At 64.1% G+C, this 17,575-nt stretch overlaps 1 protein-coding gene across 5 annotated transcripts; it reads right to left on the reverse strand.

Moving 5' to 3' along the window:
• Positions 1 to 1,465: 1,465 nt before the first annotated feature.
• On the reverse strand, positions 1,466 to 17,541 carry GAA (alpha glucosidase). Of its 5 annotated transcripts, none has more exons than XM_058702864.1 (20): positions 17,442 to 17,541; positions 14,036 to 14,626; positions 12,921 to 13,066; positions 10,970 to 11,135; positions 10,794 to 10,890; positions 10,258 to 10,377; positions 10,035 to 10,153; positions 9,827 to 9,958; positions 8,792 to 8,902; positions 8,120 to 8,233; positions 7,957 to 8,041; positions 7,375 to 7,492; positions 6,975 to 7,108; positions 5,038 to 5,189; positions 4,743 to 4,891; positions 3,783 to 3,924; positions 3,330 to 3,479; positions 2,797 to 2,961; positions 2,435 to 2,587; positions 1,466 to 2,061 (listed from the first exon to the last, which is right to left on the reverse strand). In XM_058702864.1, exons 2-20 carry the CDS (start codon positions 14,579 to 14,581, stop codon positions 2,002 to 2,004), a joined length of 2,859 nt encoding a protein of 952 aa, XP_058558847.1. In that variant the 5' UTR covers positions 14,582 to 14,626; positions 17,442 to 17,541; the 3' UTR covers positions 1,466 to 2,001. The 5 variants fall into 5 exon arrangements, with proteins under 5 accessions (XP_058558847.1, XP_058558846.1, XP_058558848.1 ...); XM_058702863.1 differs by having other exon boundaries at positions 14,036 to 14,623; positions 17,442 to 17,526; XM_058702865.1 differs by having other exon boundaries at positions 14,036 to 14,623; positions 17,395 to 17,442.
• Positions 17,542 to 17,575: the final 34 nt, after the last annotated feature.

The raw sequence follows: 17,575 nt of genomic DNA on the forward strand, positions 1-17,575 counted from the left end.
ATTATAAATCAGACTCCTCAAAATTAAAAACCTTTAACTCCTCACTAAGCATTGTTAGGAAAATAAAAAGGCAAACCACAGACTGGGAGAAAGAATTTCAAAGCACGTGCCGGACGGAGGACTTAGAAGTAGAATATGCGGGCAGCTTTTCAGCGGTAGGTGGAAGAATGGCCCCCCCAGAGGTGTCCGGGGCCTGCTCCCTGGAGCCCGTGACCGCATCACATGTTACAGCAGGAGGGACTTTGCAGATGGAATTGAAAAGTTTGAGACCGGATTGTCCCGGGTTATCCAGGTGGACCCACATGAGCTTTTAAAGGTCAGCCCGCCTTGACCTCGCCGGACTTGAAAGTGCCTTCGCCGCGACGACCAACCCCTAGAAGGGGCGTGTGGCGCACGGCTGGCAGGGGACAGACCTCAGGCCTGCGAAACCCTGCAGCCGAGTCGGCCAACAACCTGCCTGAGAAGGAAACGGGTCCCCCCCCACCCCCCCAGAGCCTCTGGGAAGGAAGCAGCCGGCCTGCCACTCGACTGTAGCCCCGTGAGAGCCGCGTCCCCTCCCTGCCCGCCAGCACTATAACACACTGTGTTATTTTAAGCCACTGAGTCTGTAGTAATTTGTTACGTGGCAACGGAAATCTACACAAACGATATTCTAGTAATAGGAGACCAATGCTCCAAATAAAGAAAAAGGCAAAAGATTTAGACAGACGCCTCCCTAAAGAGGATTCACGGGTGACAGACCCAAGTCCGTGAAAAGACGCTCGGCATCTTGGTCTTCAGGGACATGCACATCGAACCAGGACGGCCGAGAGTGAGCAGACCTCCCGTCGCAGGGGTGGGCGAGGATGCGGGGCAGCCACCTCACTGCTGGCGGGAATGCCAAACGGTGCAAGCGCTTGGCGAGCAGTTGGGCGGCTTCAAGAACATTACTCACCCCCCCCTGCCCCGTATGACCCGACCTTGTCACCCCCGGTACGTGCTCAAGAGAAACGAAGACCTGTCCGTTGAGACTTCTCGTGATGGCTCATCGCGGCCTTGTTCGTGACAGCCAAAAATCGGAGACGGCCCCGAGGCCCGCTAAACCAACCATGGCACGTCCACGTGATGGGAAGTGCTTGACAGTGAAGCCGGACATGGCGCTGAGGTCCACGTTGGTGAGCCTCCGCGATCCTGCTGACTGATACTAGCGGGACGACGCGCACGTGCCGGAGGGTTCCGCTTCCGTAAACTTCTGGGAAACAAGCTGCCGACTGCAAGCAGACCAGCGGTTGTCTGGGGTGGGGCGTGGGGGCACATCTCCCGCCACATGCCTCCGATGCCAGGCCCGGCCGGGCGGGTGATGCTGCCTTCAGAGCGCGAGGCCTGCCCGCCCCACCCGGGAGCGCCAGGGGGCCCTCAAGGATGGAGTGGCGCAGCCCTGGGACACATCCTCCCTGCCCTGAACCCCAGAAGGACCAGCAGAAGCTTGATTGCAATGCCCCTTTTATTAAACACAATTGCACTTTGGAGTGAGGGTTTCCCCCGGTCTTGCGAATCTTCTGGAGGCCCCGTGGCCGCCCTCCTGCCGGCGGGCAGCCCCACTGGCTGCCGGGGCACGGTTGCCCAGACAGCAGTCCACAGTGGCCACGCAGCTCTGTCCTTTCATCTGGCGTGACCTCGGGGTGCAGGGACAGCGTCCTCACCCCGAGCACACTTCTGCCGTCCTGGGCAGGCGGTGAATGACATCATACACGTTCCGGTGACAGGCTGCAGGGAGGTAAGCGTTCCAGGAGAGCATTGCAAACACAAGGCAAACAGGCGTGCTGCTGGCCCAGAGCCCTGGGGCCCGGGAGGTAGACACAGGCAGATCTGGGCATTGGAGGGACATCCACCATGAGACGTGGGCCAACTGCTTCCGACCCTGAGCCCCGCCCCCCACATCTTGACTAAGAGCACGGGTGCTGGGGTCGCTGCGAAGTCCCGTCTTTTCCTGTAAAGGATCAACGCACCACCGGCCCCTGGTTAAGACCAGCTGATGACAAACTGTTCTCCCATCGTCAGTGAGACAGGGATGTCCAGGGTCTGCAAAAAGAGAAAAAAGAAAACGTGACCACCAAACCGTTGTCGACAGAGGTGAGGCCCGAGTGCTCGGCAGACAGGAGCCTGGGCCTGGGCGGGTGGTGCCCTCGGGGTCTGCCCCAGCCCCTGGAGGCTTCTGGCTCTGTTCCTCGCTGGCTGAGTGCTTTCAGCATGGCCCATGAGTCACCATCGGTGTGGACACAGGCAGAGGAAAGGCCCAAGCTGCAAGGGGGCCTGTCCTTCCCTGGGGACCAAGGTCCTTTTGCCCTTGTACGGCCCGGCCGGCCGGCACCGGGTCCCCAGGGTCCTTGGTACCTCCCCCCGCCCCTGCCATCCTTGGGGACAAGCCCTCTGGCCCCATCTGCGGGGCTCTTGCCTTCGTGTCAGGGCTGTAGGTGAAGTTGGAGACAGGAACGCCATTGGAGAGGACCTGCTTGGGGGCCGTGGCCACCCCCAGGACGGTGGCCTTCCTCAGTTGCAGGCTGGCCCCCTCGCTGGTCACGTGCACCAGCTCATTCACAACGGTGTTCTGGCCAAGGGGAGAGGTGGAAATGGTCAGCAGAGGGCCCGGAAAGATCTGTGGGATGGGCCCCGCGCACACCCAGATGCCAGCAGGTGCATGGGGACCGCGGTCAGGGCGGCCAGCGCCCGGGCCCTGCTCGCTTCACTTAGCTGGAACAGGGACAGGGACAGGGGGCCCCGGGGACCCCCCCAGCCCGGGTGGGTCCCGACACTCACATTCTTGGCAAGGAAGACGACCTGTGTGTAGGCCCCACGCTCGAACGTTTCCAGGCTCTCCCCGTCGTCCCAGAACAGCTCTCCTCGGGCCACCCCGTTCGTGGTCAGGGCTGCGACCAGGGCCATGGGCTGCTTTCGGGACTCCGTGGTTGTGAGGCCAAGGCCCTGGAAAAGCGGGTGGCACCTGTCACCATCTCAAGCCTGGTGGAGGCCTCCAGAGCAGGGACAGGAGGGACACTGGGCTGGGACGGCTCCGTGCTGCAGGAAGCCGGGACCCGGAGGACAGGCCACGGCCGAGGGGCTTGGACACCCGTGGCGAGCACTCCGGCCGAGGCAGACACCCTGGAGGACGTGAGAGGCCCACGCACGTTTGCAGACCGTTTCCTAAAAAGAGCCAACGGAGCAGGTGCCCCTCCGCCTGGCACGGCCGCGGATCTGTGCATCCTCAACCCTCACACGCCGTCGTCTCTGCCCGGGGCTTTGGGGACGGACCCTCCACTGGACAGACAGGCTCAGGTGGCTGGCCTGGGTACCTGCAGGGGGATGATGTGCCCGGCCCGGAGGTGGAGGTTGATGGTGTCCAGTGGGGCCGGCAGCGTCACCCACTGTCCCCTGCTGTGGATGGCAGGCGTGACGGGTGCGGGAGGCGGAGGCGGGAGGCTGCCGAGGGCCTCTGCTGGCACCTGGAGGGCGGCGTCACGTCACCAGGAGTGGGAGCCTCAGGCTCCGTGCGGGGCCCAGCAGGCCCAGCCCAGACAGGTCGTTGGGACAGAGGCCCTGACCCAGGGCTTGGGGCGCAGCAGGACTTTGGGAGAATTGGAGTCCTGGGGAGCTACCCACTTGGGCCTCAGTTTCCTCATCTGGAAAATGGGTCACTGCAAGGACCGCGTGGGAAGATCCACGCAAGGGCCACAAGCGAGCTCCCTTCCCCACGTGGCCCACACGTGGCAGGGGGGAGGGACCCCTCGAGGGCCCACAGGACTCACCGTCTGCAGGTCGTACCATGTGCCAGCGGGGAAGTAACCGGTCACTTCAACCTTCCCGGCCTCGAGCACCGGGGTGATGAGCAGAGCTGCTCCCCACAGGAGCTGGCGGTCCACGGCCCAGGTGCGGGGGTCCTCGGGGAACCTTCGCACGGGAGGGGTGGGCTCGTGGGCCTGGTGACCTCTGAGGTCGGCGTGTTCAAGGGGCCTCGCGGAAGCCCCGGGAGCCGGTTCCCTCCGCCCGAGCTTGGCAGGGGGTGGGAGGGGGGCGGTGAGGGGAGTAACCCTGTCCCCTGCTGGCCTTTCCGGCAAACTTTTTTTTTTTCTTCTTTTCTTTACGTGAGAAGATTGGCATCTTGTGTGACCTGCCTCCGCGATCCCACAGCGGGGCATGTGCTGATGTTCTCTGTTTCTGTCCACGGGAGCGTTGCCTCTGTTTCCCTCTGTTAAACCCTCTCCCCCTTGCCTTTTGCCTTTGAGGCTTTCAGAGCCCTCTCCTGCCAGAGCACCTGTTTTCCTGTGGAACTTTCTATAGCTTCCTTTCTACACTTAAGCCTGTAATCCATCCGAAATTTACGCTTGTAGCCAGAGGGGGAGAAGATGATTTTTGCCAACAAGGAACAGATTTTTACTATCTGGGACTCATTTAGTCCACTGACTGATTACAGGTGGCATTTAATCAACTGCACGCCACCTTTTTACGTATCTGAGTCCCACTTGGGGGATATCAGTTGGGTCTCCTTCATTCGATCGGGATGGTTTTGTACCTTGTTACCCCCCGGTTGGCCTGGTCTGGACTGGGGGTTCTGCCCGGAAGGCCCCCAGCCCTGAGCTGCACTCTCATGGGGGGAGGGAGCGGCATGCACAGGGCCCCTCTCCCACCCCAGCAGGGAGGCCCCGGGACACCCCCTGCGGCAGGACGGGGCTGCCCCTGGGCCCTCGCTCCCTGACGCGGGCACTCACTCCAGGAAGAGGGGCCGGGCCACGGTCTCGCCCCCGACGTGGGCCCGGTGGAACAGCGTGTACAGGTGGGGCAGCAGCCTGTAGCGCAGGGCGAGGGCCTTCCTCATGGCTCCCTGCGCCGTCTCGCTGAACCTGTACGGCTCCTGAGGCTGCAGAGGGGCCGCGGGAGCACCGCGAGGTCACCGCCGTCCTCCCCGCCGCGGCGGGAGACCGGCTCCGCTCTCACTGCCGGTGCGGCCGCGTCCACAGCGGGACCCCGGGGGCAGACCCCCGCCCACCCGGCCCGCGCCCCTACCAGGCTGTGGAGGTCGTTGTGGTTCCGCATGAACGGGTAGAAGGCCCCCAGCTGGGTCCAGCGGACACACAGCTCCTCCGACGTGTTGCCCAGGAAGCCGCACACATCGGCCCCGACCAGCGGCACCCCCAGCAGGTTGAAGAGCAGGATTTCTGGGAGGGCGGGGTCGGGCTGGGGCTCAGGCTGCCGGAGTAGGTCCACCTGGGCCGCGGACCGCCCGCCCCTCTGGGGAGCAGACGTTGTAGCCACCGGCCCCGGCCCGGCGGTCAGTACCGCGCTGGCCCTGGTGTCTCCCACTGGGGGTCCCAAGAGCCTGCCTTGCGGACTGACTGCTTCCTGACACCTGGGTCAGCCGAGCAAAGCAGCTCTCAGGGTTGAATTGTGCCCCCCCCGCCCCCTAAAAAGTATGTGGGAGTCCTAACCCTTTGTACTTGTGATGTGACCTTATTTGGAAAGGGTCTCTGCAGGGGCACCTTCTGTCGGTTAAGCATCCGACTTTGGCTCAGGTCATGATCTCGCGGTTCGTGAGTTCAAGCCCCGCGTCGGGCTCTGTGCTGACAGCTAGGAGCCTTGAGCCTGCTTTGGATTCTGTGTCTCCCTCTCTCTCTCTGCCCCTCCCCCACTCATGCTCTGTCTCTCTCAAAAATAAACATTAAAAAAAAAAAAAGAGGGTGTCTGCACACACGGTTAAGGTGAGGTCACAGAGCGGGTCCTGATCCAGTAGGCCTGGTGACCACGTAAGAGGAAAACCCAGACTGACGACACACACGGAGGGGACGGCCGAGCGAACACACGGGCAGAGACCAGTGACGCAGCCCCGAGCCAAGGACACGAGGACAGCGGGCAACCCCCAGAAACTGGGGGAAGCGGGAAGGAGTCGCCCCGGGGCTCCAAGCACGGCTCCTCCGACACCATCATTCAGACCGCTAGCCTCCAGGACCGCTGCCTTCCGCGCCAGCGTGGGGTGCTGTGCTCCGGCGGGCACGGTGAGCCCCCACAGCTGCTGAAGGGTCGGGTGGGTTCCAGGCCACGTCGGCCACGGCCCGCCCCACCACTGTTCAGCAGGGCCAGGCTGCGCCGGGCCATCCCTCTCCTCAGTGTCTCCTGGGCGGCCAGGAGCCGATGGGCAGGACCGGACCCAGCCCGAGGCCGTGGGGGACACCTGTCTGGGCTGCAGCAGGTCAGGGGCCCGCATGACCTCTGCCGGTCATGATCGGCGCGCACCGAGGGTCGCCCAGGGACCTGCCGCTCGAGGGGGCTTCAGAGATAGGCCTGCAGCGCTGGCGGGCGCACCTGCCCTAGGGCGAGGTCAGAGCCCGCGGCACCTGTGGCAGAGCGGCTTCCGGAAGGAGGAATGGACTCCTGCCCCAGAGCTCGCCCACCAGCGCTTCCCCACGGCCCGAGGGTCTGCGCGTGGTCCTGCCACTGCCGAAAGTGCTATCAGGAGGCTTGCAGGCTGCAGGTGGAGGCTCCCCTCAGCTGCCCACGTGGTGACCCTGGGAGGCCACCCCAGCCCCTTCCCCAGAGCTCCCGAGCCCTGTCTGCCTAACGTGCGTCACGGCATCAGAGCTCTTGACAACTCAAGTCGAAGTGCCTCTCTGCAGAGGGGTGGGGGTGGGGGTGGGGGGTGGACGGCGCCTGCAGGCTGGGCTCAGACAGGATGCGGTCGCCGGAAGGGACACCACAAGAGGACGGGATCTGACTGCTTTGCAGGCAGCGGCTGGGGCAAATCGGGGACTTCTGGAAAGCCCATCGCCGCCCACCAGTGTGGCGCCACAGGTGAGCCGACCTGCGCAGGTGCACAGGGGCCCCAGGTGAGTCAGTGGCGGGGCCCCATGGCGTGGCAGTGGCATCTCCCTGAGCTGAGCCGAGCCGGGCGCTCCGGTCTGGGCCCACGGCCACCCTCTCCGAGCCGCCCTCCTGACAGGCGCTCTCACCTGGCACAGTGTACGACAGCTGCTCCCAGCTGCTCCACACGTCCCCTGTCCAGTGGCCGGCGTATCGGCCGTGGCCCGCGAAGGTCGAGCGGGAGATCACGAAGGGGCGCGTCCCCCGAGCCTTGACCAGGGCCCTGAGTGGGGCAGGGAGACCGAGCAGTGGCCTGGCGCCCGGAGGGGCAGCAGGGCGGCAGGGCCGAGAGCAAGCAGCCCCGAGGGCCGAGGCCGGGAGGAGGGAGGGGAGGCTCTGTCCGAGCCACCAGACCACCCTGGATGATGAGCCGTGTCACAGGGAGGAGGACGGCCGTCCCTCCCGGCTCCCCCTGGGAGTCTGTGCGCGGTCACCGCCGGCCCTCCCTCTGACGCCCCCGCCCCGCACAGCGCCAAGCGGGCCCCTCACCTGTGGGAGGCAAGGGCTTCTGTCAGGCCGTACAGGTTGTGCAGGTTGTAATGCGTGGAGAGGAACTGGTGGCTGGAGGCACAGATGGTGGCTGCCCGCAGGGTCCCGCCAACCACCCCTGGAAGAGAAGGAGGCCGCTCCCGTCCGTGGCCGGCCGGTGCCCCCCATCCCCAGCCCGGAGCGCCCTCGGAACTCGGGGCGTGTCCCTGTATCGTCTCCTCTGTTCCACAGATGGGGACGAGGTGGACACAGAGGCCGGCAGACCGCAGACGTCACCCCCCGCCTGCTCTTGACCTGTTTCAAGTCCTTCCCTGTTCCCATCCCTAAGCCCGCAATGCCTTCCCTCTGGAGGGCCACGCCTCAGTGGCAGGTGTGCTGGTCCACACTGCCTGGCTCATGTCTCCCCAGCCTGACCTTCCTCCTGGTCTTGCCCTCCCCTTTCCCGGGTGGCCGTGCCCATCGGCTCCTCAGAAAGGACAGCTCTGAGTCTCCCAAACCAGAGAAGCAAAAGCCCTGATCTGAGCCTCAGGCAGCTGGGGCCAGGGGGCCGGCGGGTGAGGGCTGGCAGGAGGGGGAGCTCGCCTGGCACGTAGGGCGGGTTCTCCAGGTCACTGTCGGGGCAGCCGTCCACAGAGCCCTTGACGAAGTTGGATGGCTCGTTCATATCCTGTAAGACAGGCCCCGGAGGTGGGCGCCCTGCCCCGGGCAGAGGCTGGGCCGGTCCCACAGCCCACGGGACACTTACGATCCACATGCCGTCGAAAGGCACCTGGGCGTGGAACTCAGCCACCATGTCCTGCCACCAGTCAAGGGCCTCGGGGCTGGTGAAGTCGGGGAAGGCGGTCAATCCGGGCCACACCTGGAGGAAAGGCCAGAGGGGAGACCGGGCCCCCCAGAGCTCCAGCCTCGCTCACCTGCCTGGGGGTGAAGGGCTACGGGGGGGGGAGGGTCATCGGTGGTAGGGGCCGTGGGACTCTACTGAGACCTCCCTTTCAGACACAGGCCCCAGAACCGAGTCTCAAATGACTGCACTCCTGGGAGCCTCCCCGGCCTCCCCGCAGCTGGGACCCCCTTCCTGTTGGTTCTGGGCACACCCTGGAACCGGGAGTTTAGGACTGTGCCGGGCGCCCCGTGGGAGGGCCTGGGAAGCCCCCAGGGGCTGGAGGACAAGGAGGGCGCCCGTGCCTGGGCTGGGCCCTTCCACGCCCCCAGTGGAAGGATTCGAGGCGGCATCCCTTGTCAGGGGCCACCGTCACCTCCAGCCGTGACCCCCACACACTCTGTCCCATCGGACAACATGATGATTTCTTAAATCCCGTCCTCTTCCTGAACGCCTTCCTGTCCCCACCAGCTGGGGACTCCCGTTTTCTGCCCTTTCCACCCCTCCCCCCGCCGTGCACCCAGGCCCCCACCCTACCTTCCCGATCAGTGGCTGCCCAGTGTCATTGGTGATGAAAACCTTCCTCCGCAGACCCTCGTCATAAGGTCGGTAGCTGCCAGGAGGGCTGGAGCTGCTGATGGCAGGATCCTGGAGGGAGTGGGGGGACCCCGTCAGGAGGAGAAGGAGTGCTCCAAAGCCAGGCACCCACTGCTGGGAAGACGGGAGAACGCTCTCCAGGCAGTGTTGACGGAGGACAGAGGCCGGAGAGGGCCTCGCATGTGTGTGTTCAGCACACTCTGTGTGCACAAGCTCACGTGCCAGGAGTGGGCACACCTGGATGCGGGCCTGAGCTCTGCTTCACAAGTTCGAGAGTCTCCCCAGTGTTCTACCACGAACACCGATTTCCTGAGTAAAAGGCCTGCCTCTGCCCTCCGGGCTCTGAGTGGCTGCGGATGCTGGCTGCCCTCCGAGGGGCCGAGGTCATGGAAACGGCCGACATCAGCACGGTTCTTAACCTCTCAGCAGACAGGTTTCCTCCCCTGTGGCGTGTCCACTATGGCAACCACTCAGCCTCGGCGCCCCCTCCCCATGTCCTCTGGCCACATGGCTGGGCACTGCCCCCCGCTCCCCTGGCTGCACCGGCCCAGGGAGGGTGTCCTTGTGCTGGGCCACTCAGAGCCCTGCCCTCCATCCTGTGACGCAGAACTGACTTAAGTGGAGACGGGGCCGGGAGACCCTCGGAGCCTCTGTGGCTCTGGTTTCTTGGGCGTCCAAGCCTGCCCCGGCCCTCCCAGTCCCGGGGGGCATCAGCCGAGGGCACCCCCCACCCCTTGCTTTAAGCTGCTCACGTAACCTGCAACCAAAAGGACCCTAAGCGGCACACGATGCTTCCAGGAGGCCTTAAGCTGGACGTCACAGGACAGCAGAGCCCAGGTCGATATCCCGGTCGATAGCAAGGACCCTCAGAGCCCCGCAGGCACCACGAGGGAGCTGCCGTCTGGGGGAGGAGGCACCGGGCCTCCCTTCCCTAACAGCTCGCGCGGCAGGGGACGGGGACGGCGGGGGACTCACTACGATCATCACATAATGCCGGCCGCTCCGGTGGAGCTCCTGCACCATGGCTGGGAGGTCCCCGAAGCCGTCCTTGTTGAAAGTGAAGTCTCTCCTCGCGTCCATGTAATCCAGGTCATTCCACTGAGTGTCCTGTGGCCACAGCACAGGGACGGAGTCCCGGCCCAGCCCCCACACGCACACCCGCCCCGGGCCGCCCCGCGCTCACCAGGGGGAAGTCGGCCCTGGTCATGTTCTCCACCACCTGGCGGGTGACGGCCGTGGAGGTGGAGCCCCAGCGGCAGAGATGGAGCCCCAGGCCCCAGTAGGGCGGCATGAACGGGGAGCCTGCGGGCAGGGCAGCTCTGTGAGCGCGCGGGCAGGGGGAGGGGAAGGGGGCGGGAGGGGCGGGGGGGACGAGGGGGCAGCGCAGGGCTGGGGGACCAGCCTACCCACGACTTCCAGGTACTGCCGCACCACGCTCTTGGGCTCAGGGCCCAGGAAGATGTACATGTCCAGGATCCCACCCGTGGACCGCCAGCTGAGGGCCGGGCTCGGCTGCAGGACCACATCTGGGGGAAGCAGCCCTGGGGCTCAGGGACAGATCCCTGCGCCCCATACTGCCCCCACGCCGCCAGTCTACAGCCTGCTTGGTGTCTGGGGAGGGAAATGCTGAGCCGCCAGACCCCAGGACTCGCCTCTCTGGCCTCCGCTCAGATCAGGGGCCTCAGAGTCCACCTCGGGGGCACCTCGGGGCAGAGCTGGCAGGGGCCACAGCCCACCGGAGGCACTTCTTGGGGGGACGCACAAGCCCCGACCCCCCCACGGCCCCAGTCCTCTACCTCCAGCCTGTCGGGCAGGTCCCTCCGTGGAGGAAGGGGACGCGGCCACACCCCGGGGCAGCCCCTGGCCTGGGAGCTCCGAAGGACGGTTGGCCGTGGGACACGGGGACAGGATGCCGGCTGGGGGTAGCCGCCCACCCGCTTACCCATGGCATTGCTGTTCAGCAGGAAGACCCCGTGAGCCGGGCCGCCATCCTCCAGCACCAGGTAGAAGGGGTGGGACCCGTACAGGTTCACGTTGGGCTGGGCACGTGGACACACACTTCAGCAGCCTCACCCACGTGGCTGCCCCGCTCCCCCCCGTCTTCACTGCCCCCTGTACCTCGGGGGCGATGTCCCGGTTCCACAGGGTGATCTTGGTCCAGTTGGTGCTAAGCATCAGGGAGCCGAGATGCTCGGCCAGGCCCGTGATGTGCTGGGACGGCAGAGAGGTAGACAGCTGCAGAAACTGGTCAGCAAAGAACAGGGGGGCCACCGTCGTGTTCAGCCTGCCAGGAAATGCCCAGGCAGCCAGATGAACCCCAGGTGGGCCCTCCCAGAGAGACCCCTGGGCCCTGGTATCCCCCCGAGGAGGGCCAGAGTGGCCTGGTCACCTCGGTGACGCACTGACCCGGGGCAGACGTGGCCATGCGAGGCCCGGTGACCCTGGGGACCTGACCAGGTGTGGAGAGCTCGCAGAGCACATCTAGCACACCCAGCTACCTGGCTGTGTCCACACTGCCCCCAGGCGGGCATCCAGCCTGGCCGCAAGCAGGTGCTGGACAGGAGCGGCTCGAACTTGGCTAGCGCTAGGACTTGCCCCGAGCTCTTTCTGCAAGGGCCATGCTGCTCCCAGACTCTGGCCGAGGCCTGCCCAGCCCAGCCCAGCTCCAGAGCCCATGGAGCTGTCCGTCCACCCAGGGGTGGCCAGGGTGCCCTGAGGTTGCATAGGGTCAAGGGCAAGGCAAGAACCACAGACAGGGCACAGAGTACGTACTATCGCTGATTTCCTGGGAAGATCTCCCACTGCACCCTGCCTGCCCCTGGGCAAGACTTACGAGTGTGTGTGTGTGTGTGTGTGTTTTCAAGACCAAACTCTGATTACAGGCTTTAGAAAACTTCTCTCAGATCTCTGCTCAAAGGTCAGCTTCCTAGAGAGGCCTTCTGTAGCTCCCCCCGACAGAGCCAACCCTCTCCTCTGCATCTGCACAGCTCATTTCTAGAACCTTCTTCGCTCTGTTATTCCTGACATTGTACTTGCACTCATTCACTGCTTCTTCCCACTGTGTCAGCCCTGGGAGCAGGTCGATAATGCACAGCCAAGAGTGGGCAAAAAAAAAGAAGAAGAAGAAAAAAACTGTATTTCAGAGTTCCCTTAAGACCAAGGTAGGTCCAAGTTACCTCATCCCCGAGCCCGTAACTGAGTTCAGTGGCAAAGGGGAGGCTTGTCCGCTCTGGGCACATATTTACGTGGCGGTCATGTGAAAGTGTGCATGCTTAAATCCGTCAGGGCAGACGGGGGGCGTGGGCAGGACTGCTGCCCCGGCCCCGTGGCTGTGCGGGTCCACTGTGCGAGGGGCGGTGTCGGGCTCTGGGAGTCACAGCGGTGGCACCTGAGTCTGAAAGTGGATTCTGAGATGCCTGGGTGCATCCAATCCCCGGTCATGATGGGGGCGGCGGCGGAGGTGACGCGTCTCCCAGGGGCAAGGGCATGACCAACCAGATGCCCTGATTCTCCCGACACAGCCTGAGAGCATCTGCTGTGGGTGGGAACCACTGTGGGAGCTGGAAGCCCAGGAGTGAGCTTCTGGAACGGGAACGGCTCCGTGGCGGACAGACCACAGCAACGATTCGGACCAACCTAAGATCTCAGGGGGACACGAGCCCCGGAGGGACTGGAAACAGCATGGAAGCTGGGGCCCTGGCTCCGTCGCCTGCCAGCGACGCCACCTCACCTCCCTGTACCTCAGTTTCCCCATCCGTAAAGCGGGGGCCGTAACGGCACCTACTTCTGTGTTGCTGGGATTGGCGGGGTTCACGGTTACTGCGCCTGCCCTGCCGTGAGTGATACACAGCATCTGATCGTAAATAACATAACGTAAACAAAGCGGGTCCGAGGAGATGCTCCCCGGGGGGAGAGGTGTCATTTCACACCCGACCCACCGAGCTTTCTCAGCCTCTGCACTTGTGACATTGGGGCAGGATCGCTGTATATGGTGGAGTCCCTGCCAGATGCCCCCTGGAGGAGACCGCCCCCGGCTGGCACTCCCTGGGGGCACGGAGACCGCACTCACAGCACCCGGCCGTCCAGCTTCCGGCGCACGACCACCCCGAAGGGCTCCTCCTGGAGGTCCACGCTGTAAAGTGTGGATGAGGCCCGGCTGCGGACACGCGGGGTCTCCAAGGGCACCTCGTAGCGCCTGTTGGCGGGATCTTTGATCTAGAAGTCAGATGGCGTGCCGTGAGGCCCTCTGCGGGCCGGGGGCCTCCCCTGCACACCTTCCCCACCTTCCTCACCCTCCAGGAAAGCGGGGACCCAATGCCAGGCCCAGTGTGGCCGTGCACAGCAGGTGAGCGTGGGCAGTTTGGTCATCTACAGAACCCGGGGAACGCCTCACGTGGGTCGCCAGGCAAAACACAGAACGCGCAGTCAGTCTGAAGGTTTTTTTTAGTACGTCTCAAATAGTGCATGAGACACACACTGAAAAAATAAACTCATTGCTCGGTTTTCTGGAATTCAGATTTCCTGGCATCCTGTATTTTTATTTGCTGAAGCTGGCACCCCACACGCCCATCACAGGGTGGGTGAGAATAGAATTGAGGGCGTCCAGCTCCACTCTGTTCGGTGCACAGTAGTAATCACTGGGTAGATGTTGGCTGTTATAAATTACTTTGCTAATTATGAATTGTGTGTTACAGGCTGTCTCAGCTTGGCCTCCACATGTCCATTCAGTCCTCAGGTTTCTGCTGGGCACCTGCTATGTGCCAGACACTGTTCCAGGCACTGGGAGTCAGCAGGGAATAAATCAGACAAAAGGTCCTGCCCTCAGGGGGCAGACGATCATCAGATCCCAGCGCCCACTGCCCGGAACATTCCCCTTCTTCCCTCTCCACCTTTCCCCTTGTGGACCCTTGCAGGACTTCAGGTCCCAGGTGGGATGTCACTTCCTGGGGGAGACCCACCTTCCCTCCACTGTGCCCTGAGCCCTGCCCTCTAGAGCATGTTCTAGAACCTTCCAATTGCTGTCTTAGTGGCCGCTGCTCCCTGAGTGTAGGCACTGTCTGCTCACGCCGGGACTCCCCGTGAAGGCCCCAAACGCATCTGCCCCCTAAACACACGCCCGGCAGACCCATTCATCTTCACCCGATGCCCACCCACGTTTTCTCTGCCCCGTGGGGCCCCGCCCACCGTGAAGTGGAGTCGACTCTCAGTCTCCAGCAGCACGTCCAGGCGTAAGGTCAAGATGTCCTTGGGGAAGAAGGTTGGGGTGGCGCGGGTCAGGGTGGCCGTGTAGCCTGTCTCCGTGGTGGTCAGGTTGTGCAGCTTGTAACTCGGGTAGCTGGGTGGGAAGAAGCACCAGGGCTGTCCCATGCGGGGGACCCGAGGCCACTGCCCGGCAGGCACATAGCAGCAGCCCCGGGCTTCACACTGCTCCTGGGTGATGGCCTTGTCCGGGGCGCAGTCGAAGCGGCTGTTGGGGGGCACGTCGCACCGTGTGGGAGCTGCTCTGGGACTGCCGTGGTGGCCTGGGGGGGCCTGGGGGCCTGGGTGGCCGGCTCCCTGCTGGCGAGCTCGATAAAGCCCCTCAGCTACTTGGGAGAAGCCACGCTGCTCTTGGGGGACCAGCAAGAAATCATGGAGCAGGACGTGCCCCAGGAGGGCGGCGGTGGCCAGGGACACGAGGATGTAGGCCCCCAGCAGGGGGCGGCAGCACAGCGGCCACCTCACGTCCATGGTCGGTGGCACCTGCAGGCAGCGGGTTGGGTCCTGGAGGCCCTGCTGAGAGAAGGGCTGGGCTCAGCAGGGAAGGCGGAGGGAGGGGGCCTCAGGGGACTCACGCCAATTTCCAGACGTGGACCCGCGGCTGGCCCAGCAGCGCACAGGGTGAGGCGTGCAGAGAAAGCAGGGCGGGCGAGGATAGACAAGCTCCTGGCACTGTTTGGAAAGACGGCAAGGGAGGGAACTGGAAAAGCAGAGAAAAGCCCCCAAGAGGGGATTGCAGAATACCCTGTACCGTGAAACGCACTGAAGATGTACGAAAAAACGGTTTAACGAGGGGCACTTGGGTGGCTCAGTGGGTTGCGCTGTTTTGCCGCACGTCATGATCTCACGGTTCATGACTTCGAGCCCTGCGTCAGGCTCGAGCCCTGCTGAGAGCCTGGAACGTGCTTGGGATTCTCTCACTCCCTCTTTCTCTGCCCCTCCCCTGCTCAGTCTCTCTCTCTCAAAATAAATAAATAAACATTAAAAAAAAAAAAAAAAAAAACGGCTTAATGACACACAAAGACCCGGGCGGTAAACTGACAAACGGAACAAGAAGTTACAACGCGGCACAGAGAGTAAACTCTGCTTGTGCACGGACTGGACTGTGGCCGAGCTGCTAAGTTCTGGCAGATGAGCTAGAAGTAGACGCGTCCTCAGGGGGACCCGCCACCGTCCCTCTGTCCCTCCTCTGCCGACCGGGAGGCGGCTCCAGCCCGGTAAGCGGTCTCGGGCACTGCAGCTGAGGGCGACACTCAAGGGCTGGCCCCAGGCCTTGGCAGGTGGCGGCGCCCTCCCCGCCCCTGCGGTTACGTGTGGAGCATCTGGCTCCTCTGGGGATAGGACTGTCGCTACCTGCACTCGGCTTATGTGTACGTTCTAAATATCTCACAAGGAACGTTGTTGGCCGGCTCCTCCGAGGAGTGAGACATCAACGTGGGACTGAACGTGCAAGGATTTCACGAGGGGCGTCCTTTCTGTCTGAGAGAAACTGGGGAGGCTGCCAGGGGCGGCCCGGAGGGTCACCCCGCACCCAGTCTGACCTCTTGGGAGTCAGGCCCGGGGAGGGGCCGAGGGTCCAAGCATCCCGGACTGCCGTGCAGGCTAGGGAAGGTTCCACAGGGCCAAGGGGCTGGGGTTGCGGGTGGGGGACCTGAGCCGAAGCTGGCCAGCAGGGGTGTCCCTGAGCAGCCTGCCCTCGTGCTGTGGGCCGGAAAGCAGTGGGGCCGCGGAGCAGATGGGGCCACGCATGCCAGCTCCGTGTGGCGGAGGCTCGTGAGATGCACGCACCCTCGGGCCGCCAGGAACACGCAAGGGTTGGGAAGGAGTCACGTCGTGCACCGGGGAGTCTGAGCCTGTCACAGCCACAGACAGGTCCCCTGGGACATTCCGGCCACAGCGGGCCATGGCTTTAATTCACGGCACCTTTGAAGCAAATGTGTGCGGTGGGGGGGTGGGGGGTGGGGGGGGTTTCTCACGCCAACCAATCCTCGACACCAGCTGGGTCTCCCAGGATTCGTGCCGATTCTGGCCCGAATTCCTAGAGCCAGCGCAGACCCCACAGGTAAGGCCTCAGCCCCGGAGGCCCGTCCCCCTTCTGACCCCAGTCGCAAGCCCCAAGTCTAAATAACTAGCCATAGACTCAAGGGTTCACCCCTCCCCCACCTCCGGTGGGGAATTGGCTAGAACCACTCACAGCACTTAGGGAAGAGCTTGGCTTACCGCCACCCGTTTATTATAAAGGATGCAGCCAGAGGACGCAGGATGGGGCGTCCCCGCCCTCCAGCACCAAAGTGTGTTCACCGGCTCAGAGGCTCTCTCAACCCCAAGTTTTGGTTTCATTACACAGAACCGATTACTCAAATCCTTGGCCCTTGGCGATTGTCAATCACCAGCCCCTCAGTGCTCCTGGGGGCTGGGGGAGGGGAGGTGGGGCTGGGAGTTCCCAGCCTGGGTGCTTCTGGGGACCAGGCCCGACCCGAAGCTGTCCAGAGGCCCCAGCCACCAGTCACTTTATTAGCACAGAAAACACACCGCCCCTGCCAAGATTCCCAGGGTCTGTGTGCCACGGACCGGGGACAAAAGCTAAATACTTATTTTTTTATTGTACAGCGTCCTGGCTGCACCTGCCCATCCAGGAACACATGACACCTCGTGATCACGGTGATGTAGGGACCGGAGCTGCCGGGCCGGGCCCACGGACCTCCCCACCCTGAGTTCAGAAGCGCGGGGGCCCGGGACACAGAGGGGCCCGCCCCCGGCCGCGCGCGCTGTTTCCACTCCACTGACAAGAACAGTCGGCCGGAGGGCCTGACAGTTTAGGCAAATGGGGAAACACTGAAGGTCAGGGAGGTCAAGTGCGCTGCTGGCCGGGAGACCGTGTGACCTCGCTTTCAGGGAAGTGGATCGGAGCCGCTGCTCCCCAGGCCAGGGTGGCAGTCCAGCTCCGCCCTGACGCGCGCGAGGCATGGGTCCCCACCCTGTGCCTCGGTTTCCTCCCCACAACGGGACAAGACGGCTCCCCTCGCCCAGCACCGACGGCGCGGATGAGACCGTGGAGTCCCCGGGGTCCCTGTCGACACCGCCGCCCGCGGACCCGCGCACGACACGCTCCACTTGTCCAGCCGCGAACTAGAGAGGTTCAATCCGCCGAGCGATCGGTCCCTCCCCCTTGGGGCGTCACGGCTGCCGGGAACCCCGGGTCTCTCGTCTCGGGTGCAGCCGCCGGACGCCCCCGCCCCACCCCACCCCTCGCCGGGACCCCTGCGGCCCCCCGGCCCGCTCACCTCCGCGCACGCGCGCCCGACGAGGCCCACCCCCGACCCCGGCTCACCTCCGCGCACGCGCGCCCCGCCCGCAGCGGCCACCCGGGGTCCGGCGCCCGCAGGCACGCGTCAGAGGGGGCGGGGTGGGCCACGTGACAGGCCGCCCGCGCAGGCGCCCTGGGCGAGGGTGCGCGTCTCCGGC

The sequence above is a fragment of the Neofelis nebulosa genome, chromosome 16, assembly GCF_028018385.1.
Source record: "Neofelis nebulosa isolate mNeoNeb1 chromosome 16, mNeoNeb1.pri, whole genome shotgun sequence".
Classification (NCBI taxonomy): Eukaryota; Metazoa; Chordata; class Mammalia; order Carnivora; family Felidae; genus Neofelis; species Neofelis nebulosa.